The sequence below is a fragment of the Nymphalis io genome, chromosome 25 (genome assembly GCF_905147045.1).
Source record: "Nymphalis io chromosome 25, ilAglIoxx1.1, whole genome shotgun sequence".
NCBI lineage: Eukaryota > Metazoa > Arthropoda > Insecta > Lepidoptera > Nymphalidae > Nymphalis > Nymphalis io.
This window is the reverse complement of record NC_065912.1, coordinates 2,527,214-2,551,242: the sequence shown is the minus strand read 5'-3', so window position 1 is coordinate 2,551,242 and position 24,029 is coordinate 2,527,214. Positions and strand designations below refer to the sequence as shown.

General features: G+C 30.2%; 1 protein-coding gene across 2 annotated transcripts in view; it reads right to left on the bottom strand.

The window, feature by feature from the left end:
- The window catches only part of LOC126778110 (mushroom body large-type Kenyon cell-specific protein 1), a 199,083-nt gene that overhangs the window by 10,498 nt on the left and 164,556 nt on the right, over positions 1 to 24,029 (bottom strand). For both annotated transcript variants that reach the window (XM_050501497.1, XM_050501498.1), the window contains 3 exons: positions 14,329 to 14,445; positions 13,626 to 13,738; positions 2,532 to 2,672 (listed from right to left, as the gene is read on the bottom strand). In XM_050501497.1, coding sequence (XP_050357454.1) covers positions 2,532 to 2,672; positions 13,626 to 13,738; positions 14,329 to 14,445 — 371 coding nt within the window. The remainder of the gene's footprint in view (positions 1 to 2,531; positions 2,673 to 13,625; positions 13,739 to 14,328; positions 14,446 to 24,029) is intronic.

Genomic DNA, 24,029 nt, shown 5'->3' with positions numbered 1-24,029 from the left:
TAGACGCTCATTTATCTCTTTTCGTCATCATTGATTTGACATTCGAAAGAAGAAGATACAGCGTTGTTTCTAACTTTCTAATCACCCTCTAAAACAATAAATTTACGTAAATTTTTATCTTCATCGTTTAAGATTTTAAAAGTTAAGCGTTTTATTTTTAATCTGTGTATAATGTGGTGCAGTGCGTGCATATAATGTATGAAATCGTGTACATAAGGCTGTCATGTCACATCGTAGGTATATTTATAGGTATAATTTTAGAAGAATTTTATTATCCAACGCTTGATATTAGATCAACTGGTTTTATAAAGATATGGAAATTAAATCGACTTCATATATATAATTTAATAAAGGAATTAAAACTGAAGTTATGCTCAGTTGTTTTAAAGCTGTTTAATAATAACGTCCATGTAACTAGAACAATTAAATAGGCAAAATCAATTTAGCAATACGCGTTGTTGACTAAATGTTTGAAGACGAACTTCGAAATCAAAACGTCTACTAATCGTAACTTTCTATGAGCAGAGCCGAGTGTATACATACAGCTATATTGTAATTGAATTTCTGCTAAACTAGCTCATATTTATGTATTAGAAAATTGATATTTAAGAGAGTGCGTATGGATGTTTATTAAACCTCTTTAAACAATCTCGGTGTTGAGGTTTATCCCGAGAGTCTGAGTGCAAACCCGGCCCAGTGAAAAGTTTATGAAATTTTCTGCTGATATAAAATTTTGTAGTCAAAGTCTTGAAGTCGGATAGTGTAAAGTCACTTACAGCCTTGCGCTTTCTGATCGTGTCAGATTTGCTGTCCCATTGCGTTATAAGAATAACCGAAAAGAGACATCTCTGTTTTCACACGCACATGTGCGCTACGATATGTCCTGGGGGACTTATCGCAATCGAATCGGAACGTTATCGTTGCCGTTTATCCATTTTCCTATTCTTTAATTTTATTATACACCATGGAAATAAAAGTTTATCGTATAGTATATACTATATGGTAACCATAATATACCATATGTAACGTCATATCGGTTTGCTTCAGATCCGAATGGATATAGAACAGGCAAAGTTGGACTGGAATTCAATCGGGAACGTATCGTAAGAAGATACCAATATATGATATATGTATGAGAAATAATGAACAAAAATCAATATTTCTTTCGTATGATATCTTAAGTTATTTATCCCATATAATACAATCAACTTATGTATTGAGGACGTACGAGTCGTATCGAATATTATTCTTAAAAATCTAAACAGTTATTCCATTTCCATCAAGTATTTGTAGCAAAAAAGAACCTTATTATTAACTAAATAGCTACTAAAATTTGTAATGCGAACGAGGTAACATAGCTAGATAGAAATCGATAATATTTTTTAAATAGATTAAGAAAACATGACATAATCTATTTTAAAAGATCATACATTCAACTACATCCCCTACAGGGGATTCTTCTTCCCACTTCTCTTATCGGAACTACTCCTCAGGGTTTCGCTCTAATCTTAATTAGGTTATATACATATATCATTAACACGTTTCCGCTCGCAATTTCGCATATGTTATATACAATATGTCCTATTCTGTTTCCTGGCATAAATACAAAATTTCAACATACAATAACAAACAAACCCACATTCACATTTATAATATTAGTTAGGATTATATTTATAGATACCTAATGATATTTTAGTATTGAAAACGTACTTCGATGTAATTTATGCATTACTCAAGGATAATCGTTGCAGAACATTTTGAACACGGTAAATGGATTAGAAAAAAGTGTCTGACCTTAATTTGATGCAAATTTTCTAACCCGTATCTGAATCGGCCATCGAGTACACTTTGCAAATAGTCTATTTCGTCAGGTGAAAATACTACCCCTTGGGGAATGTGCGATCCATTATTTTAATTGGTCTTTTTCAAGCTCTTTTTACGAGCTATTTTCAGGAACATTAGCACTTTGTTTTACAAGGAATAGTATTTATTTTAAAAATAAAGAAAAGATCTCAAAACATTTCGGGGATGGTTTACAAACATCTTTGCAAGAAGTGCCTGGGGTTATACTCTAGTGTGATATATCACACGCTAAGTGCATTTATTTAAAGAGATTTTCATTGAAATGTGATTTGAAATTTTAACTTTAATTATTTAGTTTTTTAATAAATATTACCAATATCATCTCTACGCGGTTTTTACCGCGTTGAACGACACTGATACGCGTCTATAATTTTTCCTTTTATTTAAAGAAAACAAACAAAATCTTATTTATATATACAATATAATAATCCCTTATAACTTCATTCATTTTAAAGCGGTTTTCTTCAAATATAAATGCTTCTAGTTTATGATTAGTTCACCGGAAATATTAATGAAGGTATAATTTGAAGTTTTTTAAAAGTAATTATACACATTTGCTCCACATATAATAAAAATGGCATCTAATGATGCATTTGTTGTTTGGGGTAAATTTTAGAATCTATATAGTTTTTTTTGCTTAAAATATTCGGTAATGAGTGCTAGCTCACCTGGCGTTATCCAGATTCTTGGCGTCGGGAGGCGGTGTACCGCTGGTGCTGGACGTAGACTTGGCACTCAGATCCAGGGGCTGTTCCGCGACGGTGGGGGACGAGCTGGGGGCTGCTACCTTGTCGCTTTCTGATAGCCTGCTGTAATTATATACTTTCATTATCACATTTTTTCATTATATTAAATTTATGTAACCATTGCAATCAAAGAATGGGCAATATATAAATAACTATTATTATAACTAAATATATTACACAAATTATACTTTGATTGTTTTTACATAAGTTTTATGAACAAAATACATTCCGAAACAGCCTGTGAATGTCCCACTGCTGGGCTAAAGGCCTCCTCTCCTCTTTTTGAGGAGAAGGTTTGGAGCTTATTCCACCACGCTGCTCCAATGCGGGTTGGTGGAATACACTATAACTATTTAAAGCTTTCTTCAAGGTGGATATCGTTCTATATTCAAATTTCACAAGTCAACTGCGCAGGAGATCTTACTGTGCAGCTGTGTGCGTCAACACAGAAGCATTATTTCCTTCTCTCTCGTAATCTATTGTCAAAATAAGTATCACAATATAATCCAATGTTTCTAAATGTTTCAAAATATCCCCGATATTTCATATTTTGCCTGCGTCATTTTTGTATCGGAGTTAGCAATATGATTGTTTTTACTTTTAACTATGTGAATATTTTTATATTCTACGTTAGTTTTGTAAATCGTGATTGCTTAAACATAGTTTAGATATTTTTATAATTATAAGAATGCAATCTAAACAAGGAAAAAAGAAATAAATCCATCATGGAAAACTAAAAACAAATCGCGGACGCAGAACATCCATATTAACCAATCATCTACAAGTTCTCTCATTATAGTATTCCATTTCCATATTGTATCGTGTTTTTTTAAAAATAAACAATAAAAACTTCATTTTCTATGATAAAACTCATCAAACTCATCTTAGCCGGGGGCCGAATTCTACTAACTTATAACGATTACGTTATGTTCCCGATTCAATTCCGATCCAACTTTGAATCATCTGTATTTATTCGATAATATATTAAAATATACTGTTATGTCGAAACCAAACGTAATTGTAAACTTTTATGGCAATAGTCGATAATTAAATTAAAGAAGGAAAACGGAAAAAACGGCAACGATCACGCTTCGATTCGATTGCGATAAAGTGACAATTTGTTAGTAGAATTTGCCTCCTGTTAAATTTCATGATAAAAACTTTGATTAATAAGGCATTCCTGGATTTAAAATTATATACAGATAGAAAAGTATGGAGTTAGCATTCATATATTTCGATGGAAGATAAATAATAATTGAATTGTATTTAATTATCGTAAAAGAATAACAATTGAATTCTTTGTACTTTGGAGTAATATTGCAAACTTTAAAAAAAAAAAAAACTACTCGTCGTTTTGCCTCTAATGGCGACAGAAGGAATGATTAATATTTATTTGTAAGTAAGTAATTCTTAATGAATTTATTATCTGTTTTTTTCAGAATCTAAATTCAAAAGCTGGGTAACATTAATTTAATTTTATTCTTTTAAAATAACGATTCAAAAGTGCTTGTAGAAAATATATTTTTATTGATTGGTCATTGAACATTATGATTATTGACCATGGTTTTAACACAGTCCTAACTTTAAAGCTGAAACATGAACAATTCCAAATAGTTACTCAAAAACCCCACCAAGAAAATAACGAAGCGAAAACGAATATTAGACATCAAACTACACCACAATTTTCGACTTGAAAATTTAAAGTTCTTCAATAACGCACACAAACAAAGCGACACGTACACACAAAGGGCCGTGTTTGTATTTGTAAAGATAATGATGCGATCTGAAGAATGCTGTGATTACACGATGGATCATAACGTATATAGGGAATCGCGTTTGCCGCCCTTTGTTATCGCTCCCTCGTAAAAACCTAAGTGCCTCGGAAAGATTTAATGTTTTCTGACTGACAACCAATGAACTGCAAGCCCGTGAGGTTAAATGAAAATTGGAAAATACGCTGTCTTTTTCTTAATGGACTAGTCGTTTCTTTTGGATTCGTTTGACACAGCTCTCTGTATAATTATAGTTGCTATACCGACGGACACAAAATTCTATGTAAATATTGTATGAGTTTTTGCCCGTATGTTTTATAATGATTATTTGTACGTTCGATTTTTTCACTCGCTGGAATCTATGACTTTCAAAAGGTTTTATAACGACAAAATTGTGTTTGTATTTAATCACAAAAACAAAATTATATTCTTTGAACTGTATTATTATATACATACTGTATACAGACTTTTCAATACATTTTTTAAGAGTTTTAAAATGTATGAATTTCGTTTTTATCATAAAGTACATCCGACGGTGTCTTATAATAATAGTGGCCGAAATTATATCTAGAAAGCTTTATAAAAAATGTAACGTTTAATAAAAGAAAACCCACCCATGTAAGATAATTCTAGCAGCCCTAAATCGTAAGTAATGTAAGTTTATAGTTAAATAGTTATACATAAAACATACTACATAACTACCACTGATCTTGTTACTATATACTATGTAAAAGCAAAAGTTTTATCGCAATCGCATCAGCAGTTGTATTTACATAATAAATGTCTCAAGATAATTTGTTTGATAGATTTATAGCTTTAAAATACGCGCAATTGAAATATATCGCAATTAGACTTATTTATTTGAAATTGAAATGTTTATAAGGAAATTAAAAAAAAAAGCTTGTTAAATTATAAATGGAAAAAAACTACCATTACATGAGCCGTGAATATGAGTAACGACGTGACGTAACCGTCGGCATGTCCATTTTTGGGATTGTTTTACAATAAACCATTGCTAATGGGTTTTCCAATGGTTTAAGACTTCAAATTAATCGCTATTTTTTTATAAACCGTCATAGTTTATGGACGTATCACTCACCAGTAATGCATTTAAAAAGTTAATTCATTTTTATGTTGCAATATTATTATGTTTATGGAATTATTATGTTTGAACGCGATAACACTGGCCACTAACAGTCCCATTAAACATATATTTATATACCTTATATGGGATATATTAGATAGTTATTAAGAAAGTTTATATATTGACTCTATGACATTACACATCATGAAATCGCGCAGAGCATCTAGTTGAGTTAATTTATTTTAACATGTATTTTTCTCATTTTTTAGTTATACTTGGTAGGCAGACTGGCAAATGCGTCAACTGAAGGCAAGTGGTCACCACAACGCATAGATGTTGGCACTGTACGTAATTAACCATCCCTTACATCGTCATTGCACCACAAACCTTGGGAACTAAGGGCCTCAACTTATTTTTGAATCAGACGAATAATATATATATTTTTTATTTTTTATTAAGTAACAGTGGTTTTTGTTAATTCAAAATATTGTTAAGACCTTTTGTGAGCACTGAGCTGATGCATCACTGATGAGCCTAAATCTAGCATCTTAAACATTTTTTATTAATTATTCCATTGCTAAACTTAACTACACCCTATTCACTTCACTATAACTCTGCCCTTCTGAAACAAGAAGCTTTCATATATATTACATTCGTATTAAATTTTTATTATTATAAATAAGTGTTAACGTTTTATAAACAAGTTGTTAAAAGGCACTTACATAACTTACGCTAACAAAATCATATGACATGAAAAGAACGTACAGCAGTGCTATTCTGAACGCACTTCGTATCTCACTCGTGGAATGTTGAAAACCGACTTACAGTAATACGCTATTTTGATGCTTGTATCCTTTAAATGCTATTATTATTACAGTCAATGTCGTATATCAAATTCTGGCAGTTTTTGATTTTGGATTTCGCGTTCTGCAGTTTCAAGTTTGTTACAGAAAATTCTACTGAATCTCTACTGAAGCTCACTGAATCGTGAGCCTTGAAAAGCCTACAGAAAACCATACGTGCATACTCGTCGCAGTAATACATTTTTCTAGTAATAATAAAGTCGTTAATTTTGAAATTAATATTATTTAATTCAAATAATCGACAACACACAGATACAATAACAGATATCAACAGCGACATGAATACAAGATTTTAATATTTGAATAAACGCATGTGAAAATAAATTATATTGACATTATTATATACTTAATAAATACATGAAGTATATTGTGTGAACAAGGATATAACCCTATGTATCCCAGAACCAAAGGTTAGATACCACTTAGCTTAGCTATCTACAAATCTTAGTCTTACATTACAATTTTCCTGTTTGAAAACTTCATTCTATTCACTCTAAGGAAATATCTCAAACATGAAAAAAACGACGCTTAAAAATCAATGAAAATTATTTTTCTCCGAATCTATCTTCGGCTTGAACACGTCACATTTGTTTAATCCATTAAGCTGCGTAATCTTATACACATATCATGATCAATAATAATTAATATATATTAATTTATTCATTTCAAACGTAAGAAAAAACAGCAATAATTGATTACGTAACAACAATGTAAGTACGTACACAATTTAAATATAATAAGACCTTTTTTTTGATTCGATTCAGTGTAATGTAAAAAAGAAAAATTCATTGTTCTATCTATAAGGAAATCGGATTCGAAACACGAAGTCGTTACAGATCAGGAAATTGAGTTGAAATTCAACAGACAAGGTTATTACATCTTACGTATAAAAGGTTTTCCATATAAAATTTTCCATATAATAGGAGGTTTAATAGTTAAACAATGCTGTTTCTTCTTTTGAACGTCAAATCAATGATGACAGAAAGAGATAAATATATATGTGTTATTTTACATAACATATCTACTCCATAGTATTAATTTCCAAAGGAAGGTTTTTCCTCTCCTTGTTAATATTGGTAAATTAATAATTTTCGCACGCAAGCCCGAAAAAAGAAAAAAAACATAAGATACAAAGTAAAATTCTGCACTACTCGAAATATGAAATGATATATTATCAGCTAGCAGTACCGCGCCCGCATACAGCCGTAATTAAATATACCAACTTTTTTGAAATAAAAAAACAAAACCTTTTCAATAACGATACTCTTTTGTTACATAAGAATCCATCCAGTACATAAATATAACAATATACACAAGATTTAAGAATCTTGATATTTAAAACCGTTAAACCAGAATACAGTTTCAGTATCGTTCCCGAACGGATGTGACACAGGCGGTTCCGCGGAGGCTCTGACGTGGTGCCACAAAAGGCCTCTGACGGTATTGTCGTCTTGAGTATTGAAATTATTTGATACAACTTCAGGTATTGTGTTCATTCGAACGTTCTACATTTTCATGTTAGGAAATGTGTTTTGATTGACGTGACGTTATAATGTATTGGCTGCGTTAAGTCATGTTTAATACTACTAGCAGCATCATGTAACTAGCATGCTTATTTAGTTATAAGACGTTCAAAGTTACTGCTACTTGGGACTGCTACTTTACCGTAGCATTAATTTATACATAATCTTATATATACAATAATCTTCTTAAGAAATTAATTGTCTTTTAATTCGATACTTTTAATTCGATTTGTAGTTTAGATTAGTGCATTAAAACATAAAATCTCTACATATTTAATAAAAAATAATGATTCTCAAGATTTAACAAGCGTTCAATCTAGAATATATATCTTAGTTTCATTATATTGTCATATAAAAATGTTATTATATGAACTTTATTTATAAGCAATCGAATGTAAAATAATTATTCATTTGGATTTCTAGTTTCTGGACTTGTGCATACAATCACATGGACTTACACATTAATATATTCTGTTAAGCAGTACTGTAGTATTTTTATGGGCTGTAAGAGGTTTTCCCTTATTCAAAGTGAGAACAAATTTATTTTTTATATATTTGAATCCATTGTTAATATTTATAGATATACAGTACAGTAACAGCCTGTGAATGTCCCCCTGCTGGGCTAATGCCTTTTCTCCTTTTTTGAGGAGAAGGTTTGGAGCTTATTCCACCACGCTCTCCAATGTGGGTTGGTGGAACACACATGTGAGAGAATTTCAGTGAAATTCGACACATGCAGGTTTCCTCACGATATTTTCGTTCACCGTCAAGCACGAGATGAATTATAAACACAAATTTAGCACATGAAAATTCAGTGGTGCTTGCCTGGGTTTGAATCCACCAAGCCATCTCGGCATATTATCTACAGACATTAATAAATATGTTAGATTCAATATGGTGATGTGTATTGGAGTATAAGAATAATTTTATAAATGCTCGACGTATCCCCGCAGTATTAAATAAAAGTCTGCCATGTAATACATAATCGAAGTTCATTATTATATATTTATATATACTTTTTTTATTCGTTTTTAAACAACATATGTTATATTGCAATATCAAATTTTACAACGAATATCGTTGTAAAATTTGAAAAGATTTGTTAAATTTTAAAGATAATTTAAAAAATAAATACTCAAAACTATAAAAAAATATTTTTTTCTTATCAATTATCGTTCATTTATATTATTTATATATATTAATTAATATGTTATATAACGTAACAATGTTACAATGTTGCATACTTTTAAAGCTGTACGTTTCCTACATAAATAAATAAATAATATGTAAACATCATCTATATACTACTTAAATACATAAACGATTCGTATAGTTGTTCATAAATACAAGAAAATAGTCAGGTAAGTTCTGGAAGAATCGTGATTAAAATTCCGTTAAACTCCAAAGCCATCTCCGCGTGAAAGGAACGAAAGATTGTCGGCGCAGCATCCGTTGAGATAAAGACGATTGGATGCACATGTATACGGGTTTCGATGCTGAAGTTTAACAATCTGTCGAACGTTTCCATATTTCGTCTCGAGTATAACTGTTCATTTTTCTAGGCTGTTTTTTTTATAAAGACCGTCGTACGTTCGAAATTGTTACAACGGAAAAAAAACCATACGGATTATATTTAAAAGATATTTTTCTTTATAATTGCTATAAGTACTTATAACCTTTTATCAGTTTGATGAAATGTTTGGTTAGATTACGTCATCGCTTAATTTTATTGGATAAATCCTTATCATATATTCAATCGTTCTCAAAATACATCACGAAAAATATATGAAAATGTTAAATTTATATTTATAATAATAATAATATCCTAGGACATTTTTCACACACGGCCATCTGATCCCAAATTAAGCTTGTACAAAGCTTGTGCTATGGAAACCAGACAACTGATATACTACATATACTAATTTTCTTTTTGTAAATACATATTTATATAGATAATTACACCCAGACTCAGGACAAACAGACATGTTCATGCACACAAATGTCTGTCCTGGGTGGGAATCGAACCCACAACCTTCGGCGTGAAAGGCAAGTGTTCTACCAACTACGCCAACCGGCTCGTCTATTTGAATATTTGAATATTTACTTTATATCGCTTCAGCTTTTTAATAAAACAAGTACGAATTATTTACACACTTTACATCGAGATAAGTTATATAATGACGAACTAGCTGTGCCTCGTTCGTTCATTTAAATTTGGTTTACGCTTGTGTCAAACGGTTAGCCATATGTTGACATTTGTGTTTTCTGCTCCACTCCTTAAAGTCGTATCGTGATAAATAGTTTATACATAAGTATATAATCTTCCTAAGTAAATGGACTATATAGTACACAAATGATTATTCAAATCGAATATGTAGTCCTTGAAATAAGCGCGTTCAAACATACCGACTCTTCAGATTTACCGTTATCATCAGAACTGCTATTCGTTTCATTTGAATATTTTCAAAACACACAAAGTAGCCTTTGCTAATATAAAAAAAATCGACATCGTAACGCTACGTTTAAATTTAAAAGAATCAAACGTAATTAGTTACAATACCATTCAATGTATTCCTAAATAACATTATAAATCAGCACTTACGCTATAATAGATACCAAAAGTATAATAACATGACCTAAAAACACGTACCTGAAGTAAATTCACTGTCATTCTAATTACTGCCCTAGTTGCAATCCAAACAATAGCCGATACCAACTGATCGCATTTAAAATTCAAATTTAAGTAAATATTCAACCTTGTAGCACCCCGCTTTAAATTTTTCGATATGCTATGGATCTGTGGTCGTTAACTGTCTTACTGTCCTTTAGTATTCTAAATGACATTAGGTTTTATATATATATAATACAAAACTAAAACACACAACAAACAAAATAACACAAATTAATTGAATGATGTTGAAACGAATCGTTTATTAAAAACTTTTTAAAATGTCTTGTAATTTATACCGATATAAAAAGTAATTTGTTTTATCGTCTTATTTAAATATAAATTAATTAAAATCTACTAAAACCATATTGAAAGGTTAAATTAAAATATTTAATTTATATGTTACAATTGTTCACACGACGCCACCATGTTTTTCCGATCGAAATATTAATAAGTATATTTAAAAAACATATTAATATGTGCGTGCATGAACGTGTTACGTGTTACGTGACAATGCTTTTGACACATATATAAATGTTTTATGTATATTAAAAGTACTTTAACGTATATTAATAAGAAATACGAGTATGTAAGTTTTTGTGAATCTTTAAATAATTTTCGTTCATAAGTAGGTATCTATGCTTGTGACATAAGTAGTATATAATATGCTAACGATTATGTATTTTAAAATGACAAACGGTGATTCAGACGCTTTTAACATTCTAGAAAAAAATTGTCAACGAATTTCACACGAAAATTTGTCGATACATTTTTTCTGTTTAAAGTAATAATTTAAGTGTGACATTATATAATATACATTTTTATCGCATCGATTTAAACTACAACTATAATCGTCTAGTAATATAATATTAATATTAAAGAAAAATAAAAACACTAATTATGTAATTAACTCTTGAAATAGTTAATGTTCTGTCATCGAATAACATATATATATATATTATAGTGTAGGTAGGTGGACGAGCATACGGGCCACCTGATGGTAAGTGGTCACCAACGCCCGTAGACATTGGCATTGTAAGAAATGTTAACCATCGCTTACATCGCCAATGCGCCACCAACATAAAGACCTAAGATGTTATGTCCCTTGTGCCTGTAATTACACTGGCTCACTCACCCTTCAAATCGGAACACAACAATACAAAGTACTGCTGTTTTGCGGTAGAATATCCGATGAGTGGGTGGTACCTACCCAAACGAGTCATATTATTAATGTTACTTATATATAGAATCATCTAGTATGAAAAATCAACGCCATCGAATAACATCAATTTGTATCACATAAGAAAGCAATTCATGTTAATGTTTGTGTATGTGATACAGTTCGATTTGATAGGAGTATCACAAGCATCTCCGAGTCTCGCTGATCGAAGGTTATTAGAGCTCGTGAAAATCAACGTTTGTCTATTTGTTGTAACACACAACCGATTTGCAATTTTATATCTCCATATATTATACGTGTTCTTTTCAAATAATATGCAATATCATGACTTATATACTCTTATTATGTAATCCTAGCAGTTTTATATTATATATATTAAATCACATAACTTGATCTATATAAGAGTATGATACAATGAACAATTATAATTACTCATTTTAAATGAGGTAGTGATTTGATCTGGGACCAGTTAAAACCGGTTTACCGAGTAAAACCGCGTATCTGAGCTAGTTCCGTATTGAGTAACGATTCATTGCACGTCTCAAGGATTCATCTTTATTTATAGGGACACACGGTTACCTACATGCCGGTGAGGTCGATAATGAACCTTGGGAGCTCGGGGATAGAGTTCTTTTTTATTCAACGGAAATGTTACATTAATCGTAATGACACTGATACCAAAGGCATTAAATTTGCTGTGACGATCTTCATATGATTTACTTATTCCTTCGCAGCAACAGGTCGTGTTATGGCAGTTGTTTTAAACGTCATTCTTATTCATTTATTTTCTTATATAACACTTTAATATATGTAACGGAAATATGTCCTCGTCCTCATCCAAATACGTCAAATAAGACTGAAGTAGAAGTCGTTGAAGAAATATTATCCAGCAAAAAATGATAGACGGGAAACTAATATGGAAACTAGTTAGATAATTTGGACTCTACATTTGCTCTCGTGATATTTAAAGAATGTATTAATTATTATACAATTGTAATGTAATACGGTTGATTATTATACAGTTGAACTAAGAATCGATTACTATTTAGATGCCACTCCTATGTTTAACCGACATTTTTATTTCTTACTTAAATTATTCTTCGAATGAAACCTTAAGTTAACCTTATCAAAGGTTATAAACAGTTTAAAATGTCCCTTATATAAGTCATCAGAGCTTGATAGTATCTTCGTGATATGGTATTTGAAAATTCAATGCCATTAGAATGGCGTTCTGAATAGTTGTTTTCGAACTATTTTGTTATTTCATCAATAAATAACGTCTGAACCTGTGATTTTGTTGCATTGCAAATTAACTGAGCTATCGTTTAATTTATGTGTATTGATTTTACAATTCTAGCTCGTTTATTACAGTACAGTATCTAGCTTCATCTAGAATATTCAAATGTGATTTGAAATAAGAACTTTTGTGTGTTTCAAGTAAGTTTTTATTAGGTAAATAGCGTTATTTAATAGCAATTTAAATGCATTTACCTTATAAGTATATCTGACGATGTCGTATTGTATCATGTTTGTTTTTTCGCGCGAGCGATATTTTTTTTTACATCCTTTTAAGTTTATACCGTCATACATTTGGCATTTACTTGTTTACCTTGGATTATTGCGTTGTCGATTATTTAACTAATATGAGATTTTATTTGAATGATAAGTTAGATAATGATTATATTATTAATTAACAAATTGCTATGAGAACTTAACTTCCAATAAATTTTACTAGGTTTAACTTTTTTTTTTATTTTTACAAAAACTACCTGTAAATAACAATTTCGTTTACATTTTATTTTATTATTTCAACGTTAAATAGGAATCATTAATTTGCTTAATATATTTAATGTTAATTTAATCATAGTTTACTAATTTCTCTGTTTTTTTAAAAAAAGTTTGGTTCGCTTTTTCGCTTTTACTCACCTCTCAGTCTGCGGTCTTGCCGTCGCCAGCCGCTGCATCATCCAGGCCTGCGACAGCGCCGGCGGTATCAGCCCCGTCCCCAGCGCCGTCAGAGCAGCAATCATCTGCTGGAACTGCACACACATCTCCGTGTACGCCTGCTGTTTTATCAACCAACTTATATAGCTAGTTGATTAGCAATTGTACTCGACCAATATATTTATGATGAAAGAAAGTGGTAGGTTGGATGGCTATGAAGAAATAGACTGAAATATTGAATGGTCTGTGTGAGGGATGACGTTTACAAGGGAGTAGCTTCGCAGAGATAAAAAAAAACAATTAACGCCTCAATCAAAGAAATAGGATGGTAGCAAATTGATGATGATCGCGAAATGGAATCGAAAGATCGATTTTGACGAAATCGTTAACTTTAAGATTATTTCAATATGATCGACAAGATAATTATTTTATTCAAATATAGTATTTTCCCATGTCATCGTTTTCTTTCTATTGAATTGTATTAGTCCAATATTTTTTATATGTTTATTATAAGGAAACGTTTGATTTATACTGAAGAAGAAGAAATAATATGGATCACTTTTCTGTGTCTTCCGTCTCGTTTTTCTAAAGATTACTTTGTAGTGACAGTTTTTGTAACCGATGGTATCAATTTTTTAATTTAACAAATAATTCTCTTCATCTTTTACATATGTCAACTGCAAACCTGTGCGATCGCTTGGGGATTCTGGTTCTGTAGTTGCAGAAGGTGATGCAGCAGCGGTGGTCCAGCTGGACTCTTCGCCCCCGACACAGAACTGCTGTCTGATTCTGACGCGGGACTCTAGAACAAGAAATAAATTGAATGAATTGAACATTTATTTTGGTATCTATTTAGTTGTCACGTAAATCAAATATTTTATTAACAAAATACATAGTTTTAAGAAGCTTACAACATTTCTGTTTAACATTTGATTCATTTCAATTCAAAATGAGACTATAACAAAACAAATGAGAAAATAGAAGCCTTTACCATATGTATATATATATTATATGTATATATATTTACCAAAAAATGTTGACTTTTATATATTTTATAAATCGTTAAAGTGGTAAGTAGATAAGTGGTAAGAAGTTAGGCTATGAAGAGGCAGAATATTAAATGATATTTTTTTTTATTTTAATGTAAAGTTAGCCTATAATTGGTATATATCTTGTAACACTTTTTTTATATACGCAATAAGAAAATGTATTTCTTAAAATCTGTGTGTATAACGTTGGCTCCCTAATTAACCAAATAAAATAAATCTATGTATTAAAGATGTTATTGATTTCATGAAGTACATGTATCAAATAAATACGTTAAGAAATATAACAAATGAATGAGTTTTAATTAGATACAGATAATTTGCTGTTAAATTTTATTGAGTAATAAACAAATATTCAGTTTAATCATTATATTAAGATATCTACACTAGTGTAAAGAAGCTGCTCGTTTTGTTTCGACGCGCTAATCTTAATACCGATGTGAACAAATTTTATTGCAATAGCCCATTTATTGAGAAAGGTCTAGACTATAAAGTCCAGGAATTATAGCACCAAAAATGCGTTTGATCTGCAAAAAATCCCCCTACTCGATTTTTCCATTGGATTATGTTAAAAGGTGTCTAAGTATAAAACCGAGTTTTTGTCATCCCAGACCATAAATACGTATTTTTGCAAATATCTCGAAAACGGAAAGATCTAAGTTAAAAACAATAGCGACCTTTTTTATTTTATTTTATTTTATTTGGGAAACAAACAGTAACATAATACACAAATATATGATTGAAAAAGATAATACAGATACCAATTAAGTTTCCACTTACAAATAATACAGAATTAGAGCAATTTGAATACAATGATATGAATTTAATTAAATATATTAATATATCTAACCTAATATAAAATCTGAAGAGAAATTTTTTTGTAGAAGATAAAATTTCCCATCTTTCTTATTCTTAACCTAGAAATAGGCTATTGTTAATATTTTCCGAGATATGTTTAATTAAAAAAAACAAATTTTGGTGTTCGCAAAATATCACGTCACACAGAATATGCGAAGCAGTGATGTTTAAGATTTGTGAGATTACAAGCAGCTAGTCCTATATATTTTTTGATTTTTTATCTTAAAATACTTATTTTATGCGTTCACGCATTATTTATATGATTACGTTAAATCTTGGCACAGTAATTGTTGGCTCTAGCGTGGAGGTTACCTACCATATTACCAACGAAACATTCATAAAAAATTAGAAGGATTGAAACGTGTACAAGATATGAGACGTAAATATTATTCAATAATGTATATTACGTGGACAGCTATAGCTATTGTTGGTAGATATATATATGAAATATTAATGGCTGTCAAAAGAACGACTTTGATCCAATCCGATTTTCCTGTGAGCAATTGAGGCGTCAACTTTCCGCTAATTTAGCATCAAGCGTTTAATAAATAAGGATAAACATACATTTAATGTATAACCTTGTTTTTTGCACTCAATTTACTTTAGTATATAACGTTTTATGTATGATTTCCTTGTTGAAGCCAAGAAGACATTGTTATTATTGGGTTAATTCAAGTTTGCAATAAAAATAAAAGCTTACTAAGGCTACAAGCTATAAGCTACAGGGCTTAGGTTATAGGACTTTAATATAATAATAATAAGTAGGTATAGGTTCACATTTTTTTTGTTTTTATACAAATATTATATACCAGCTTATTATAATGGGTATAAATTAAAGTATGTTTGGAAATAATTTTAACAAATAAATAAATAAAAAACATTATTAAGGACATTTTTAATGTTTGAATCAGATTTTATTTTTCTACCATTATATTTACTTTTGATTGAGACAATATAATTGCAATACATAAATTCTAGTGCTAAGTACACAGAAATCAGTCAAAAAACCACCAGCCTATTACAATATTACCATATTAAAAAACTAAATATTCTTGGAAAATTACAAAAAATAAAGCTATTATATATGCACGTATTTTAAGTTTTAATAGAAAAATATAGGAAATTATTTTGACTAAAAAGAATATCTAAAGGCTTTGCTTTTATTCTTATGTAGAGTTCAGACAAATTAAAAAATGACTGTACAAAAGAGGTCTTTGTTACTCAGGAACATGAAGCAGTAATAATATATATTATATGGCACATGCAATAACCCATCTAATTCTTCATGTAATAAATTAGGTAAAAAAACCATTGTTCTCGTAACGTAACGAACTCGTTAATAAAAAATGCTATTCTAAATTCAAACGGCCCATTAACCGGTTCCCACGACCGCCATGTTTGCTCGTCCTCGGCCGCCATTGGTCGAGGCCGCAAGTTTAGAATTAGAATGTGTAGACCCCACCATTTGGCGAGCGGTAAATTATGTGTAGTTTTTTTTTTCAAGTTCAAATAATGGGAGCAAGGGAGCAGCTGTGTTCTGCCGGCCTGGCTCACGTCTGTCATCAGCAACAATGGAGTTAGAAAAAAAAATAGAAGCATTGATTGTTACATACAACGTCCAATTAGATGGCCGTTAGTTATTATTTATTTATCAAAGTGCTGGTCGTCGAAGCGGTTTGTGCGTCGTAGTCGGTCATTTGGCGTGCATTAACCAGCCAGTGAACTGTTTATCGATGCGATTATTACATTGACTTAATGTCAAAAAAAATGTCAAAATTAAATGTTCCATGAATATAAACTACAATTGGTTTTAAATATACATAATACAACCACATATGTAGCTATAAAAAGTGATAATAGCATTTTTAATTGACGCGATGTATTTATGTACAAATATTAACTATTCATTTACATTTTGACATAATTTATGGGTATTATATACATAAATAAATATTTAAATATACAGTCCATATGATAAAGGTTAGTTGGGTATATACTTAGCTTTTTTTTTAAATATGTAAGCGAAATGAGTCACCTAATGGTAAGCGGTCACCACCCATAGACTTAAGAAATGGTAACAATTCCTTACATCGCTAATCCGCCACTAATCTTGGAAACTAAAATTTTATGTCAGCTATATTAAAATATACCATATTTTAAAATATATCAAAAAGAACTGGCAACACCGTAGTTAGTATCCACCAAAGATATATAGAATATGTTTAAGTTTTATTGCGAAACGACTCATTTTCAATTTTGTCTATTTTATATTTATCATATAAGGAATATAATATATATTATCCTACTAGTAAGCTAGTAGTCCAGGCTTCGCAAAATGTATTTTGGATAGGATTTGCGTAAAAACCGTTTTTATTGAGCGTCTACGTCGGGGAAGGAGTAACTGTGACTTCCAATTCAATCGGGTGGATAGTTTAGATCTGGTGATGAGTGGTATTTCGTTTATATATATTTTATAGGCCTTAAGGGTACTAGTTTTCTGGCTTTGGAAAGGCTAAAAAGAAAAAACCAACGCAACGACTGTTGTAACAATTTGTGGGATTTATTTATTTCAATAACATTTATCAGCTTTAATTGAAAATTATAAAAGTTTCATAAGACATAACGTATGTATGTATATATGTTTTAATATATAATAAATTATTTACTTGAATTAAACTTGTAAAAATAAGGTAAGATTTGTCGACTTATTTCGTGATTATAAGTTTCTATTTGATTCGAGTGATCCTTCTTACGACAGTGAGTGTGCTGTTCGCTGGTAGATTAAGGTCTAGTGTAATCGTACGGTACCGTTGACCATATATTCGACGGTTATACATCAAAGCTACGCTTAAAGATGAGCTAGTGTAATTCGATATAAACATTAGATTCGTAAGAAGTATTTAATTGTGAATTTTAAAAGAATCTTTGAGGAACGCTTGTGAGCTAAAGTATACCAATGACTTTCGAGATGATTGCACAACTCAGGAATGAAACGATCGCTTCAAGACATTTGAAATAAAACATAAAATTCTTGTATTGTATATTACCTAATATTGTAAAATACCAGATAAAAAACCAGCTGTTATTTCTTAGTCGGTTCTTCTCATGTCCGAGTTTTTTATTTCCGAACCAGTGGCTTGGGATCAATAAGTAAGTGTAACGCTTGTATATAGAATAAAATTTTTTGACATTTTTACCAATTAACTATTCCTGATATTGTCAATGTGACAGCCATAGGAACTAAGACGCTAAATCCCCGGGGCATTTAATGTTTTGCCTTATATTGTTTGTTTCATTAGACGAGATACGTAAGACTATGGTTATGTAAGTCACGTGTAGAATTATTAGATTCTGGATAAAATGGCCGGTTCAATATGTATGGTTTTTAAAAAAAAATCACCTTCAATAAATTCCATTTAGCGAAGATACTGGGTTAAAATTTTATTCGATAATCTAGTTGTTGACGAAAATTTACAGTCGATCCATTTTGTTTATATATTCTTTATTTATCTTACTTAATATATAATATATGTTTAACCGGATTTGAATACCTGTCCACTGGACTTATATACAACGAAAATTAATTCAAAGTCAACACACATAGACAGTTTTCCTCAAGGAAGTTCGGTGGCTAGGCCAGCCTAATACCTCATACACAGGTCTCACGTGGCTAAACAATCGAGTTAACATTCAAGGTGGACGTGATTAGCGAATAGTCAAGGTGAACCGAACTGGTCGGTTTGGACGCCATATTTGTTATGTGATGTTTATCATATATAATACGATTCAGTTTGAATTATTTAATTATCGTTATCGTTATTATTGAAGACTGCGACTTATCGGGGGGACAGGAATCAGGTAAAAAAACAGGCGTATATCCTTCACTGAGGCTTAAACTTGTTCCATATCAAATTTCATCACAATCGACTCAGTGGTTTAGCAGTGAAAGCGTAACATACAGACAGAGTTACTTTAGTATAGATGTTATTGTATGTTTGATCGTTAATTAAATAAAATTTTGTACAAGACGTTATTATAGAATTTTTTTTAAAAGAAAAACAATGTCTTTTAGCTCTAGATTTGCAAAATAAAATGTAGTGTGATGTTTTCGTATCTCAATACAATCGTATGTCAAGCGTTCTAACGAAAAAGTTTCAATTACAAGTCATTGAAACGAGTCCAGAAGAAATAAAGTTTTACATAGATAACGTTATTAATTTTATTTATCAGTTACTTAATATGAAAAAAGCTATTATTGGTTTTTAAAACGGGAGCAGTATGTTATCAATTTTTTTTTATTAATTTTTTTTATTAATAAAAAAAAATTGATAACATACTGTTCCCTCCCTCCGCAAATTAGCTCCTTATAATATGGAATGCTTTTTATTTTTAAATAAGAGAGTAGCCAGTAATGGTCGGTTCGGGTATTGATATTAATATTTAAAAAAAGTGAAAAATTGATGAAGACAGTCTTGCTTAATATGAAAAAAAAAATTATAAATTTGATTAATATATTGTTATCATCAAGTCTTGATTTCTACATTTATCATATCATTATGTTCCTGTCATTAGTAGTAAAAAAGCACGTATTTTTTTTGTCAAACGAAATTAAAGAACAAGGTCTGAATTTTTTCATCCTAAATAGATTTTTGTAAATAACATTACATCGGTTGGAATTACACGAGTACCAAATAATTACAGTGAAAATGTCCTCGTGGAATGTACAGACGTTAAGTCTTTTGTTCATATTTTTTTGTATTACACAATAAAGCATTTTGAAATAAGTTTCCTGGTAAAAAAGCGCTTTATTTGTTTAGTATGAATTTTATTTTTAAACTTTTTATAATCTGTAAATTAAAACTAATTGTATAATATATTTATCATGTAGTTTATAATTGTTATGTATTTATTTATTCGTAGTTTATGTACTTTTCACCATTGTATTTGTTTTTCGTTTAATTAAATTAGAAGTAGGAGCATACTGATTATCTCTTATGTGTCGTTTAAATTTTTATTTAACATTTTTTTTCATTAAAATGTTTGATTATTAAAAAAAATATATTATAAGTATTTAAATAAGATAATAACTATAAATTAAAAACATACCTTTATCAGTAAATAGAATTAAGTTTTAATTAATTATATTGTATTTATATAATAATAAGTTTAATGGAAATAATTTATAGAAATGATCAATGAATTTTAAAAGTAAATAAGCAACATATGTTCTTATTATATAAAATATAAACCAAAAAATTATCGTATGTAAAATTAAATGAATTCGTACTTGTAATGAAATAAGATGTGAAACACACATTTCTAGTCCATTAAGCAGCAAAGGACACTCGAAATAAGAGGCTTTTGAGTTGAACTTCCTTTTTAACTCATTCTGCTCACTATTTATTAAAGTGTATTAATAGTTTATTAAAAAACGCTGTGTTATCTGTGGCAGATAAATGTGATCATAAGTCATGTCATAAATTTAAAAAAGTAAATCCAATGATCGAATTCCGAGCACAATAAATTCAACTAACCATGAAATCGCCTCATGTTCTGTTCCCTTCCATTTCACACTTTAAAAAAAAACAAAGAACACTCAAACCGTAAAAGCCGGTTCTCATTTACAACATTTCCGCCACTTTTAAAACGCGATCAAAAAATAAAAAATTCCCGCCAACCGAAACCAATGCGCGCTATTTTCGAAAATGGAATCGAAATGTCAAAAGCGCTCGCTCATTTTTCTTTTTTTTTTACGAGCGGCAATGATTAGTAAAGGCGTTCGTACACTGAGGCTATTTGGCCGCACGTGTTTCGCTAAGGGGTGGGTCTAGCACGTGAATTTTCCGAGGTTTCCACCCTCTGCGGACCGCCCCTATAGGCTTTTCTGTCCGGCCTATGCTGTTTAACCGATCGGCTTCGGCGCGGAATGGAGTCGCTTCAAATTTTTTACTTCTTTTTTTTTCGGATCACAAAACTAAATGATATAGTTAAGTGGATAAATAATGCGTTTTAAAATAAGTTATACTGTTTCATAAGACGCATTAATGCGAAGTATTTAATAACGACTTAAAAATTAATTCCACGATGGTTTATTTCGCTAGAAAAAGTAAAATATTCAAACAATAACTATACTTAATTGCTACAATTTCGCAGTATCCATGGCTATAAATTCTGGGGCCAATTAGCTATATGCACTCTTTGGAATTTTCAAGTGTTTTTAGACAGTTAAATTCCATAGATGGCGATGTATTTCAATTTTTAGTTGAAAGAAATAACGTATAATTACAGTTGGGCGCAGTCAATCATTAAGGTAACATTGCATTTTGTGTAATAATATGAAAAATTTAAAACATTACAACGTACAAATAGCATGAATTTATTTTACGCTTGGAGTAGTTTTCAACTCATAATTATAGCTTAGCTGTACTCTAAGTTTTATATCAAATGCTTTATAATTCTGATTTATACTAAGTGATTTTATAACTGTGAACAGGATCACAATTTATTGTTTTTTTTTTTTTATATTTTAAATAATTAAATAAAGTTTATTAATAAACAGAGTGAAGCAGTAAACTTTGATCTTTAACGGCTGAAGATACATTTCGAAATATATCTCTCGCGTCACAATGGAATTAGCTTACAACGTTAGTTAAAATTTATTCACACAATTTTATTGTTTATAATTACTAAATAGCATCATAACTCATTTCCCTCTAGTGGTTCTTGTAGCTCATTCTCTCAAATTAACTATTATATAAAACAACACTTGAGTTTAAAAAGCACAATTATACAATCGCCACTCCGCGCCACTCTCTGTTCAAACACTGCCTACTTTTCATGCTCTACGCCTACACGCTCACTATTTCAGTAACAAAACCATCCGATGAGCGAATATGAACTCTAAAACGAGAACAACAGAGTCGATATTCGAGCGTAATTAAAAAAAACGCACGCACCCCATCTCTTTCTCGCGTATTAATCAAAATACTAGTTTTCTACTTTGACGTGGAATCCTAGCAAATGGATAAGGCATTGTTTCGTAAATTGAAACTATGGTTAGCCGTATCGCCAGCCAACTAAGACCCTTCCTAGTCCCCCGGGTGAGGAGAGCGCCGTACGTTTAGACGGTTCGTACGGTGTCCCGGGGGTCAAGACGGGTGGTCGCTCTAAAGCTTGGTTTAGACAAGGTACATAATTGCTATTGTAAGCTAAAGGGTTTACAATATACTGCAATTATGGGCAAACAATGATTAGAAACGTTGATACGGATGCAACGGTCTTATTAATTAGTGGAGAACGGTTATATTTTATCATGAATGGCCTTTGTTGAGCTACCCAATTGTTGAAACTTAACCGCTTGCCCGATAATGGGTTAAATGCATTACAAGAACCCATTAAGTCGATTAAAAAAAACCAAATGCATTAAAAATAATTTATTTAATTACTGTCGATAATTTAAGACGAAGTATTTTTTGTGTTTTTAATTTAACCGTAAATAATGTCAACTCATAGTTTTATAATAATTTATACACTTGATAAAATAATGTTTAAGTTAATTATATATAATGAAAATATATATTAATTTAATTATTTGGTACATTTAGCATATATTGAAGTTGTCTGTGCGTTGAAATTATGAATAATATGAATAAAAATATATTTGATGTGATTTTAAAGTGGATTCATTCATCGAAATGAATTGTGGAATACAAATGTGGTCTTACTTAACTTAATAAAATTATGTTTATAGAAATATTGCATGCAATCAAAGAGGGTATTTTCAAATCACATAGAGAAACTATAGATTACCTATAAAAAAAAAATTATATTCAATTTTTTTTCATTATTATCATTATATTTTAATTATGAAATTCATACAAATATATATATATATATATTACTGTAACTGCTATATGTAAATACGGCGCATGTTTAAATGATTTTCGTATGAAAAAAATAAATGTTCGCGTGTTCAAAATTCTTACACAATAAATAATAAAATGTAGGGCTTATTTTGATGAGTCAAGATATAACTGTATTTATTACTTGCATTTTATTTACATGTTAAATAAATTTAATATTAAAATAATGTATAGCATACGAAGTGTAACATTTTTTAATTATTATTAAATATTAAATGTTGCTACGCATTATATTGAACTATATATATATTTTTTATATAGTAAAGTTCATAAAAAAGCATCCTAAGTTATTCCAGAACATTCTCGACCTAAGTATCAATTTTGGCTTAAGTTAACTGTAATTGAGTAAGTAACGCGATAAAATATTTTTTTATAAAAGTCCAACGCTTAAATTAAATTAAAAAATTAAGAACTGTCTGGTAATGTCTTTATATTTATTAACAATTAAATATATAATATTATGCATGTGAAATCTGAATAAATAATTACAATCTTTGAATTATGTATTATAAATACATATATACACACAAAATAAAAGAGTTATTACATAATTAGATTAA